Source organism: Apodemus sylvaticus, chromosome X (assembly GCF_947179515.1).
Source record: "Apodemus sylvaticus chromosome X, mApoSyl1.1, whole genome shotgun sequence".
Lineage (NCBI taxonomy): Eukaryota > Metazoa > Chordata > Mammalia > Rodentia > Muridae > Apodemus > Apodemus sylvaticus.
This window is the reverse complement of record NC_067495.1, coordinates 31,250,174-31,263,214: the sequence shown is the minus strand read 5'-3', so window position 1 is coordinate 31,263,214 and position 13,041 is coordinate 31,250,174. Positions and strand designations below refer to the sequence as shown.

Sequence of the window (13,041 nt, the reverse complement as noted above, 5' to 3'; positions counted from 1 at the left end):
TCTGAAAAGCACTCTGAAGGTCCGCAAGTGATAAAAAAAAAAAAAAGTGAATTGACTAGACACACAAAAATGAGACATTTTCCTATATTCTCACCTAGTTCCTATTGAAGCATTTTATAATAGACATCTGAAACTTATTTCAACATATCTGAACATTTTCCTAAGAAATATCAAACAATAACTTCTGGGCTTCAATTCCGTAATATCACAACTTTCATTTTTACCACCTCTGTTTTGAAGATCTCAGACACAAAGATTTGACGATCCCAGGGGCAGCATGAAGTGTCCCAGTGATGGGGACTACAGGATTAGATTATCTTCACTGTGGGAAAGTTATGAGCATGGGCTCAGGTGGAGCAGTGAGGGGAAGGAAGGAAGAAAAGGAAACGGAGACAGCACAGATCCCAATAGACAGTATGAGACCCACAGGGTTGAAAGCTAATTAGGTGCTTTGTGTCCATGTCCAGCGCCTTTTCAGCTGCAGGAGCACCACTCTCAGCACCAATTTAACAAACTCATTCACTAATACTTGATCTACAATTTCAAGCTTTCCATTCAATGAAGGAAAATGTCTTGTAATGTTAGCAAGGCTGAGGCTCTAAATGAAGTATTTCAAATTGGTCACTCCAATTAAGCAAAAGTGGCTGATTAGCATTAACCTTTTCAGAAAATAAAATCGAAAAACATGACCTAACTAATGATATGTAAATTGCTTCACTTGATGATGAAATTACATTTGAAGACATATAAAGTGGAGGTGCCCTTTTAGCAAAGGTCTGTTGTGGTTAAGAGTGTGGTACCTAGAGGGGAAAAAAGTCCCAAGCCAGATGGGGTTGAGTGATCTGAAAATATCTCAGAGTTAATGTGATAAATGACAAAAACATTAAGGATGGCCACATACTAAACAAATGAAAAACTAACAACAATTCCTCAAAAGCAATCATTGCTCTGAAACCCAAAAATTATTGCAGTATACCACAGGAAAGTTTGTAACAGAAACTTCCTTGCCCTTCAAGGCATTCCTTCATGATTCGGGCCCTTATTAAATTATTAAACATCCTTAAAAGAATGTGAAAAGATGAAGATCTGGAGAACAAGGCTAGCCTTGGCTGCCTCATGATAAAATAATAAATAAGTCAGCTGTGATGTAACACACCAGGAATGCCAGCATTGGGAAGTTGAGGGAGAATTGCTGCAAGTTGGAGGTCAAACTTGGTTTCATAGCAGGATCTTTTCTCAGACACAAAACCTAGCCAGTTCATCTAGGAAGCTTCAGTGAAGTTAGTGTCCCACCAGTCAGTTCCCTTAAAACTCCCAATCCCACTCATAATAAGTCTTCTCTCAATTATCTTTTCTTCATTGTGTTGCCCACAACACAATCCCTGTGCTAGGAACTGATTCCAGGGGATCTTTTAAAATCAAACATCCCAGTAAACTGTATCTGTCAGGGCAGTATTTTCCTCTTAGTCATACTATATTGCCAGCTATGAATGAGATAATATGCTAAAAACTTGGCAATATGAAATGAATGATTCCCACAGTTTGTCTTTGTAGGTTGCTCTAGTTTTTACATGATGCTTATGTCTTCAGTACACAGAGGCCAAATAAAAAGCTTACTAAGTGAACAAACTAGTAGAAAGATTCATTTTTGTATATGATCAGTTATAATGATAAAGGTTTTGACCCTGTAATCCCTCTACTCAAGGAGATGAGGCTAAGGATCACAAGTTCAGTGGATGCCTGAGCTCTGGGATGAGTCTACTGATCACCTGAGCAACTTATTAAGACCCTGTCTCAAAGTTCTTGTAAAAAAGTGAAACAAAGGATTGAGGATATAGTTCAGTGGTAGAGTGCCTGCCTAACATATGGGAGGCCCTAAGTTCAATTCCCTGCACAGTAAAACAAGTCTTGAGTCAAACCTATCACTTGGAAAAGAAAAGTAAAATAGTTAGGCATATCAGTGATATTACTGCCTCTCACATTTGGTTGACCTGGGCTAAGCTTGAGCACATAGCCCTGCTCATATTATAAAGAGGAACTGATGAGGAAGAAGTCATATAACAAAATGCTAGCTGAGAGGTGAATAATTGTTAGTGAAGGCAAAGCTTCTGTTTTATTAGGGTTGATGGAGAAGAAAATAATTATCCATACTTAAGACATAAATATTGGGGTTAGAATTGAGCAACCCAGAAGTGTCCAGGACACCATAAGAAGACTCAGAGTCACCTAACCTGGAACTATGGGAACTCACAGAAACTGAACCATCAGCCAAAGAGCATGCAGGGGCTGGACCTAGCCATCCACTCCTACATTTGTATCAGGTGTGCAGCTTGGTCTTCATGTGGGTTCCCTAATAATTGGAACAGAGATTGTCTCTGACTCTGTTGCTTGCCATTGGATCCCCTTTCCATACCTGGACAGCCTGATTAGACTTCAATGGGAGAGGAGGTGTTTAGTCATGGTAGGACTAGATGTCCCACGGTGTAGTGGTACCCAAGGTGGAGGCTGGGAGGAGATAATGGGGGGACTCATAAAGGTGGGACTGGGAGCAGAGGAGGGATGGGGAGCTTCGATTAGGATGTAAAGTGAATAAATAAGTTAATTAATGGAAAAAAAGACATAAGTGTTGGACAAATCTAGCTTTAAATTTTTAAAAAAAATTAAAAATTTTCCAACACGATACAGCTGGCCAAACTGCTCCCCCAAATTTAAATTTTGTTTCCTTTAAACCATATAATTAAATGAACACAATTTAAAGTATGACTACTAAGCTAGCTCTGAGTAAGCTTTGAAGATCAGGGTTCACACCAGCATGACTCAGCTCGTAGCCCTGGCCCGTGCGCTGAAGTGAGTCACTGCACTGGACTGGGATTCAGTGAGCTGGTGCAACACTGATTGAGAGCAAAATAGTCAATTCAATTTAAGACTTTCTAGAGTTCAATGAAAATGAAGGCACAACAGATCCAAACCCATGGAACACAATGAAAGCAGTGCTAAGAGGAGAACTCATAGCACTAAGTAGTGCCTTCATAAAGAAATTTGAGAGATCTCATACTAGCAACTTAACAACACACCTGAAAGCTCTAGACCAAATAGAAACTGAAGATAACCTAGATGCCATTCAGCTGAAAAATGGATAAAGAGAATTTATACAATGGAGTATTACTTAGCCATTCAAAACAATGGCAACATGAAATTTGCAGGTGAATGGATAAAAAAAGGAAGAGAATGTCCCAAATGATGTAACTCAGACCCAGAAAGACAAACATGGCATATACTCACTTATAAGTGGATATTCATAAAGTACAACAAAGCCATGCTACAAACCACAGACCCAAAGAAGATAAGTAACAAGGAGGTCCTAAGGGGGGAATCTTTAAATATCACTGAGAAAGGGAGCTGGATGGAGAGAGGAGACCAGATAGGGGACGGGGGAGGGATGGGAACAGAGAGATGGGGCAGGGAGAGAGAAGGAGTACTGGGAGAGACAACTGGATTGAGGGGGAGGGAAGGAACATCTTTGGGCTGATCTAAAAATCTATGACAATGGAAACTCCCAGGAATCTGTGAGGATGACCCTAGCTAAGACTCTTAGCAAAAGACTTCCAATGGAGGGATTGGGACACCAACCCGACCACAAAATATTAGGCCCACAATTTGTCTTGTCTACAAGATATGCACAGGTAAAAGTTTGAGCAAAATTTGAGGGAAGGGCCAACCAATGATTCTCCCAGCTTATGAACCATAGCACGAGAGTGAGCTCGCCCCTGACACTATTAATGATATTCTGCTATACTTGTATAGCCTAGCATAACTGTCATCAGAGAGGCGTCATCCAGCACCTGATAGAAACCAATACAGAGCCACAGCCAAACATTCCGCAGAGTTAGGGGAATCTTGTGGAAGAAGGTAAAGAAAGATTGAAGAAATTAGAGAGATATCAAGGATACTGTAAGAAAACCTACAGAATCAACTAACCTGGACTGATAGGGGCTCACAGAGACTGAAGTGCTAACCAAAGGGCATGCATGGGATAGAGCTACACCTGCACATAGTAAAAGTTGTGCAGCTGGGTCTTCATGTGGGACTCCTAAAACAGGAGCAGGGGCTGCTCTGACTACACTGCCTGCCTTTGGATCCCTTTCCTCTAACTGGGCTCCCCTGTCTAGTCTCAATAGAAGATGGGCCAACCTTGGTCCTGTGAAGGCTCGTTGCCCCAGTACAGGGGAATGCCAGGACAGGGAAGTAGGAGTGGGTGAATTAATGAGCAGGGGGAGAGGGTATGGGATAGGGAGAGGAAACCAGAAAAGGGGATAACATTTGAAATGTAAATAAAGAAAATATCTAATAAAAAAGAAGATATGCCAAGGCAGGTTGATATCCTTTGGGGGTCCTCCCCTTTTCTGAGGAGAAGGGGAGGAGGAGAGGTGACATGCGAGGGAGGGGCTGGGAGGAGAGGAAGAAGAAGCTGTGACCAAGATGAAAAGTAAATAAATAACTGAATTAATAAAAACATCAGTTAGTACAAATTCCTTTAGAATAATAATATGAGGCCTGGCATATGGTGGCACATGGCTTTAGTCATAGCATTTAGGAGATAGAGGCAGGTGGATGAATCTCTGTGGATACAGGACAAGCCTAGTCTACATAGTGAGTTCCAAGGCAAACAATGCAACATAGTGAGATCCTGTTTCAATGTGGTGGCGGCAGCAGTGGTGGTGGCGGTGGTGGTGATACAAGCTCTGACCTCAGCCCTAGGGAGGATAATAAAGAAGGAATATCCTGGATATTAGGGAAGCCTGGACTTGAGGGCAGAGCCTCGGTTATATAGCAAGATTGTGTGTGTGTATGTGTGTGTGTGTGTGTGTGTGTGTGTGTGTGTGTGTGTGTGAGAGAGAGAGAGAGAGAGAGGTGTGTGTGTGTGTGTGTGTGTGTGTGGGTGTTCAGCACTTTTTCTAGTGCCATCATTGAAAATATTAATGATATTCATGACCTGCCCTCACTGCCTTATCATAGTTATTTTTTGTTTGCCTTTTAAAAGTAAAGGTTATTGTGTGTGTTGCAGATATATAACACGATGTTAGAGGAGTCATACAAAGACCAAGAAAGCAACCACAGAGATTCAAATCAACGTGCTCATCATCTCATAAGCTACTCATATAATTATGCTCATATATTGGTACTCACTACTAAAATCTACTCATTTAGCATGAATCCCAGACACAGTGAATAACTGAGCACAGTAGGTTCACAGCTTGATAAACATAAAACCAAAAAGAAGCATGACAAGAAACAAAAGTGAGGAAAGTCTTATCCCTTGCAGTAGGTAAGGGAACTTGGAGTTGTTTTGTTCCCCCAAGCAGCATGTTCTTGCAATGAAAGTAGCACATGAAATAGCCCACAAAGGGGAGGGAGGACCTGTTGATGGGACCACCCACCCATCTCCAAAATTTTTACCCAGAATTGCTCCTGTCTAAAGGAAATACAGGAACAAAGTGTGAAGGAAAGGCCATGCAGAGTCTGTCCCACCTGGGGGTCCATCCCACATGCAGACACCAAACCTAGACACCATTGCTGATGCCAAGAAGTGCTTGCTGACAGGAGCCTGACACAGCTGTCTCCTGAGAGGCTCTGCCAGATCCTGACTGCTATAGAGGAGGATACTCACAGCCAACCACTGGACTGAGCACAGGGAGGAGTTAGGGGAAGGACTGAAGGAGTGGAAGGGGCCTTATCTGGCATCAATAGGAGAGGAGGCCCTTGGACCTGTGAAGGCTTGTTGCCCCAGTGTGGAGTAACCTACTGCTAGGGCAGTGAGGCAGAAGTGGGTGGATGGGTGGGGGAGCACCCTCATAGAAGCAGTGTAAGGGGGGATGGGATGGGGGGCTGCAGAGGAGAAACTGGGAAAGAGGATAACATTTGAAATGTAGATAAATAAAATAAAAATATATGTTGTAGCAAAAAATAAACGAAGAAAAGAAAGTAGCATATGTGTTTTACGTAGGAGAACTCATTAAGGGTGGGCATGTTCCTGGGACTACTCAATCAGGAAGTACATATCTGAGCATGTCCAGCTTAAGAGGGAAAAGACAGTAGACACTTTTTTTTGAGCATGCTCAGCTCAGGGTCACAGAGCACACATTAAAAGGTTAAAATGGTGGATAAGGACATTTTGGGGGCATATTTAGCTTGCATCACAGAGAAAGCAAGAAGGAATGCATCTGGACATGCTTGCTCTCCACAAAGGTTTTAGCTTCAGAAAGGAAAGGACACTTTGAAAATTCATTAATACAGGAGGTTTTTGGTTTTATTAATATAGCCCTCATGTTGTACATAAAACTACTTTTTTCAGTTTTTCAAGGTGAAATCTGCCCATCCTCAGTGGCCCTTCCATTTTCCCCCAGTTAAGTCAGGCAAGTGATGTGTTTGGTTTGTCCCATGCCCAATCTGCATGCTACCTTCTCACACTGTTTGGTAAAATTCTAACCCATTGCTCTTACATACCACTCTCAAATATCCCCCTACCTCCTTCCACCCCAGTCTATGCATGAGTAGCTTCCTTCTCTTTTACTGCAGGGCCCTGAATAATGTCACTGGAGAACTCTTGAGATGTCTCTAGCTTCCATTTGAATGCTATATTTTCACCTTTAGTTCCTTTTATGACGCTTCCTACCACCCACCTCCTCCTGTTCAGTCTTTACATTAGCACCTTCCCGTTTTATATGTTCCATGTCACTTTGCCAGTGCAATTAAAGAACTGTGTCAGAATACTCTGTCCTGATCTCTCTACTCCAGGACTCAATCTCTGATCATACCTTAGTATCTTTAGCTCCTCCTTAAAAAGGTTTCTTTTCCAAATTGCTTGGAATGTAGTGACCACTGTCCCCATTTAACTTGTCCAGCCATTTTTCTTTTCAAGAGTTTTCCAAAGTCTCTAGGGAAAGACTTGCCGGACTGTTTTGGTTACTGCTGTCCATATTCTATCCTCAAGCAATAGCAGGGCTGAAATTTTGAAAGTTTAATATGAAGTAGTGTGGTAAGCCAGACAAATAATTCTTGTGTTGGACAACTTGAGACTTCATTTAAGTATTCCTCCCTTCCCTTCCCTTCCCACACCTTTCCAACTTGGCCAGAGGCATTCCCATGTCATGATAAATAAACTCCCTCTACTTAATTATTAATATAGCCCTCATGTTGTACATAGAACTTTTTCAGTTTCTCAAGGTGAAATCTTGCCATCCTCAATGGCCCTTCCATTTTCCACCTGTTAAGTCAGGCAAGTGACTTCTGTATATAACCTCATCCAGAAAGAACTCTCTCCACAAATATAGACCCCCCCTTAAGGATGCTGGTGACCCCTGACTCCAGCATCACTACTGTGGAAGAAACAAATCTATTTCCTACAAGGAAAAACACTTCAGGGGCAAGGGAGTAGAAGGTCTGAAACTTTGCCTGACTCCTTCTAGACCCAGGACCTCTGACTAAATGTCTCCATCAGCTCCTTAGCTTTAGGTCCAAGGGTCAACTCATTCAACACATGTTTTCCTGGTACTTACCCTCCCCGTTGCTGATATTCTTTTACTGATCCTTGTAGCTTGCCTTCTGGATTCCACCTCAGACTCTCATATCACCTGGGACAATTTCACCTGCATCTTTCTACCTCTCTTGCTCCCTAAGGCCCTTCCAGGTATTCCCCAACTCTAGTGCACATTCTAATACTTTAATCCTCCCATTCTTCCCATACTGGCTTCTTTTTCTTCATTCCCTAGCTTGACTCCTACAGCTATATCCAGAAGTTCTCTTTACTAACTCCATCAGCTCCATACCAGAAAGGCTTGTCTGGAATTCCTATACCAACCAACTGCCTGGGGGAGCTTCTCACTTCCTCTGTACACAGTCCCTAGCTCTGGACCTTGTTTAGGCTGTCGGAAATGTCATCCAAATCCTCTCCAAAGTGCCAGGTCCATTGACTTACTTCTAGTTTGACCTATCCCATTTTCTTTCAAGTTGCCATTATGGATAAATGAAACAAAACCTTGCATTTCTGTCATAATGTGGATCCTTAAAATGCCATCGAATGAGAGAGAGAGAGAGAGAGAGAGAGAGAGAGAGAGAGAGACCATGAGCTTGAAGATGGGTTGATAGAAACATAGAGATGATCTTGAAGAAACTGGGGGAGGAGAAAGAATATCATCAGAATATATTAGATGAAAAAATTTTAAATAAAAATAAATATTAAAAATACAAAATGCTCTTGGTTAATTACATCACTTTATCCATAAGACAATGTATGGAGTGGAAGCCCAAGATAATGTGGAAGCCCAAGATAATATGGAAGCTGGAAAACAAATTGTGGTTAATTTTGCTAGTCTTGAGGATGATAGATGGAGAATAAATGCATTAATCAAAAAGAGACATGTAAAAGACTAGTGTTAAATGACAGTGCTAGGGCTCCAGGATCTGTTTTCTAGATATGATCATTCTAGAAGCAAACATTTTTCAGGTAGCAACTGTTACCTCAGAGAGAACAATGAATCCAGTCAAAGAGATACAGATCAAGTCTGTGTCAGCCTTGCTGCAACTTTGTGCACAAGATGAAGCACCAGCAGAACAACTGAGCTCAGAGCTGCTAGAGCAAGGTCGACATTTACTAAAGGACTCTCCCTTCATGCCCAATTAGTGTGGGATAAAAGGGAAATCTCATTATAGAACATGCTAATTTCCAAGCAAAATAAAACAGATTACATTCCTCTTCATCCCTTGCCACCGTAACCTTTATGACATAATAAAGACAGACATGCACACATTCTAACTGATATACAGATAGCCTCAGTGTTGAACAAAGAATCTAATTACATTTTTGAAAAACAAATTTTATGAGATGTGTGGGAAACTAAAAGATGTATTTCTACAAATCTTTGAGCTTTGAAGATAAAAAACTGTCATATTGCATTTATATTTGTGTGTATAGACAGACACACAACAAAACTAATATTGTTATCTGCCCTAGGACTGCACTCACTCAACAAAAGCACAAGTAGTTAGGAAAACAACCATTTACCTTATAGAAAATCAACATAAGATCATCCAGTTTCCCATGCAAATCACCTGGAACACAAATGAAAAATCAGTATTCAGTAAGAACCAAGACGAGATGCTTATTTTGTTAAAGAATTTTAAATCTCAAATACCCCAAGTATTCTCAGGGGATTGGGATTTCCACTTTATGTTGATGATACTAATTCATTACTCATTTTGCTTCCATGGATTCTTTCTTTCTCTCCAATGGTACATATGGGGTGGGCACAGCAACTGGAACTATTTGATCTAGGAATTTATTTATTCTGAATTAAGCTCTATACTAAGAATTTTATGCTTACTTTCTTGTTCAATCCTTACCACCACTCAGTGAATAGCATTATCATCATCTTTATATTCCAAATGAGACTCAGAGTAATTATAAAACATATGCAATCACCCTGCCACCAAAATCTGAGCTAGAATTCAAATTCAGCATCCTCTCACCTCAAGATGATTTTCTCTGTATTGCCTATATGTTAATGCCTAGGAGGGCAGCAAAAATAGCTATCACAGGAAGCATTGACTCTCCAAGGACTTACAATAAATAGTATCTAGGCAACTAGGCACTCAACGCATGTATTTAATCACTGAATCCATAGCCATTCATTTGTTTGGTTTTGCTTTATTTTACTTCAAATTTTAAAGATTTAAAAATTATAACCAGATCATTGAGACTCTTTTTGATGAGATAGTTATGAGGGAAAAAAACAAAAGCCAGCTAATGCAAGCTATGAATATAAGACTCATTAATAAAAAAAGTGACTATATGAATATTCAAAATTTCTACTTGGATAAATACTTTTAGGTAAAATATTTATCTTTTATAATCTTTTATCAAAATTTGTATTCAACTTAATTCCCAGATAATTTAAGAACACTTTTTCTCAGTTTATATAATATCCCATAAATAAGATAAATTACATTAGATATAACAAGGTTAAAAACCCTACATTATTAGCACTTTTTATAAAATTGCCAGAATAGTAAAAATAAGATAAAGAGCATATTGATGTTAATGGATACTTAAATGTCAATACCTTTATATAATCTCACTCTAAAAATTAAATAAATATTTAATATATCTTGCCAATTATTTTGCTTTCTTAATTTTCTTCAGAGTGATTTGCCTATTAAAAATATAAGTATACTAACCATGGAGATGATAATTAAAGTGCTTGCTTTTGAAGAAGACTTGTGCTCAGATCCCCATCAACCATGCAAAAAATCAAGGTACAGTGGCCCCATCTGTACCGTCAATGCTGAAGGCAACAGAGACAGGCTCACTGGCACCCAACCTTGCCAATCAGTGAGCACCAGATTCAGTAAGAGACCCTGTCTCAAAAAGTAAAGTGGACAGCAATGGAGAAAGACATCCACCACCAATCTTGTTTCTACATGCATACATACACATTCACATGTGCATGCATGCATACGCATACACATACACACATACCACCACCACCACCACCATCACAGCCACTACTACTTCCATTACCACATGTACAGAAATTTGAATATGAAGGATTAGAATAACTGGCATGCTAAAATATGAAGTTGCTTCAGCATATTTGCTTTTATCTTTACCAAGGATGCTATGTGGAGAAAAATATGTGGAAATAAATGTCTCAAATGTAGGGTCCCTTAAATGAATGGATTTATCTAGTCTGAACAGACATGTGCAAAGATGGCACCCTCCCTAATTTGAAATGTAGAAGACCTTATTTTTAATGCAACCCTATCACTGACTGACTGAGTAAGCTAGTGTGCATGGTACCATGTGGAAATGCCTTGGCAAATTATGTATTTCTCTCTGGACCTCTATTTCATCCATAAGAGCAAGACATAGGAGCTTTGAATATAGTTCAGTTATAGAGTGCTTGATAACTCTATGATAACCCCTGGGTTTGATCCTTAGCATGGGGGAAAAATTAAAACCTTAGCTTTTAGTAAAAGGACCAGAACATCTCGGTAAGGACTTTTTAGTTCTCATATTGTGAAATTCTAGGCCTCCCATGACCTCTAATTCATTTCTTCTTCTAAGGTACAGTGGCACACATCAATAACCTCGATACAGATAGATCTGCAGTAGCAACTGGAGGGCTAATGAAAATACAGATCCTAACATCTGTATTTGACTGTTAATGTACATGTGGGTAGAAAGCCTAGCCCCTGGCTTTAGAGGCTTCACAGATTGGCATGGTTTCCTGAGCCTTATGACCCAGCGTTCTTTATTTCCCTCAAAAGCAAAGCCTGCTGTAGCTTTGAATAAAAGGTCTCTATGCTAAGGTATATTATTGTCTAGAGTGATCTGGTGGCCTAATTCGGTCGAAATTAAACCATTAGAGAATCTTCAAAAGACCTGAGTCAGCCCAATGTCATGAGATATGTACTGCTAGATCAAGTCCCTGTCACCACTATGAGATGCTGGGAATGGAAAGGGTTTAATTAGATTGTCAAATCCACTTCTACCTGCCAGAGTAAGAGGACGTGGGCTAAAAACTGATTTGGAAAATAACAAGCACTGTTTTGTAACCTAAAGGCTTAATTAGAAGTTAGGGAATTGCTGTTCCTTCCATACACCCCACTCCCAGACAGTGTAAGCATGCTGAGCACCAACTGGGATGAATTTCAAAGTGGACTGTTTCTAGAAGCAATATCCTGCCAGGCTGGCCTATAAGATAACAAAATCTCAACTCTTATTATTTAGAAGAACAAGAAACAGATTTTGGGGACATTCCCACTCCTTTAAAAGCTGCAAAGACCAGTTGGAAAATCTAAAGCACCAGCCAAGGGCAGAAAAGAATTTCATCTCCACCCGCCTTGGGTGTTTCTCTTTCCAGTAGAAGTGGCATGCACACAGAGGACCACCTGGAAAAAAACACCATGAAACAGAGATAATGAGAGCCAGTCAGAGGGCAAAGAACACTTATTCTACCCATCAGTGGCTCTCCATATTAAAATGCAAGCTGCCTTTAGAAAAAGCTACAAGAGTTCTTTAATTTCTCACATAATTAATTCCTGCCAGCTGGTATGCAAAACAAAGACAAGATGGGGAACAGTATTATCATGATAGATAATTCTATATTAACATTTTCCCCTCAACACAATCCAATTTACATAGTTTTCAAGTTAGGCAAATGATGCAGGACCAAGAGGCTCCTAAATATTAATGTGACAACTCTCTTCTGAAACTTACCACAGATTGTTATCTCTTTGGCGGGAAAGGTTTTTATGTGACTGAAATTTGGCATTTGCTTCAGGACTCTCATGGCTTCAAATAGCACCTCTAAGACATAGTGAGCATGAAGTATCTGTGAGAGGAAGCAGAGGAAATGGAGATAATGAACTCGGGAGAAAGACATGACTGTCGAAAACTGTAAAAAGGAAACATACGAGCACATTTTAGGTTGCTGTATTTCAGGATAATCTTTAAATTATTCTCAAATAGATTATTCTAACATAGTGTCCAGTATGTAAAAAGCCCTCAGGAGAGATTTGCAATGGAATGAATGAATGGTTCTCATATTCTTCTTTGGCACTATCCATTTGCTTTCAATATTTCTGATTATTCTTGGTCCTTAGATCCGAAGAAGAGTAATGGGAAAGCAGGGGTAGGGGAGATTAACTGCCCAAAGAAAGTGTTCAGACAAAAGCGTAACAAGAAGAATCATTTAAAAGGGGGGAGGAGTGTATACCATGTGTGTTCTTTTGTGATTGGGTTACCTCACTTAGGATGATATTTTCCAGTTCCACCCATTTGCCTAAGAACTTCATGAAGTCATTGTTTCTAATGGCTGAATAGTACTCCATTGTGTATATATATACCACATTTTCTATATCCATTCCTCTGTTGAGGGACATCTGGGTTTTTTCCAGCTTCTGGCTTTTATAAATAAGGCTGCTATGAACAGAGTGGAGCATGTGTCCTTATTACATGTAGAAGCATCTTCTGGATGCACT

At 40.1% G+C, this 13,041-nt stretch overlaps 1 protein-coding gene across 1 annotated transcript in view; it reads right to left on the bottom strand.

The window, feature by feature from the left end:
• Ppef1 (protein phosphatase with EF-hand domain 1) overlaps positions 1-13,041 on the bottom strand; it is a 63,405-nt gene that overhangs the window by 28,470 nt on the left and 21,894 nt on the right. Inside the window, exons 5-6 of the mRNA XM_052170205.1 lie at positions 12,278-12,392; positions 9,062-9,108 (exon numbers count right to left, since the gene is read on the bottom strand). Coding sequence (XP_052026165.1) covers positions 9,062-9,108; positions 12,278-12,392 — 162 coding nt within the window. The remainder of the gene's footprint in view (positions 1-9,061; positions 9,109-12,277; positions 12,393-13,041) is intronic.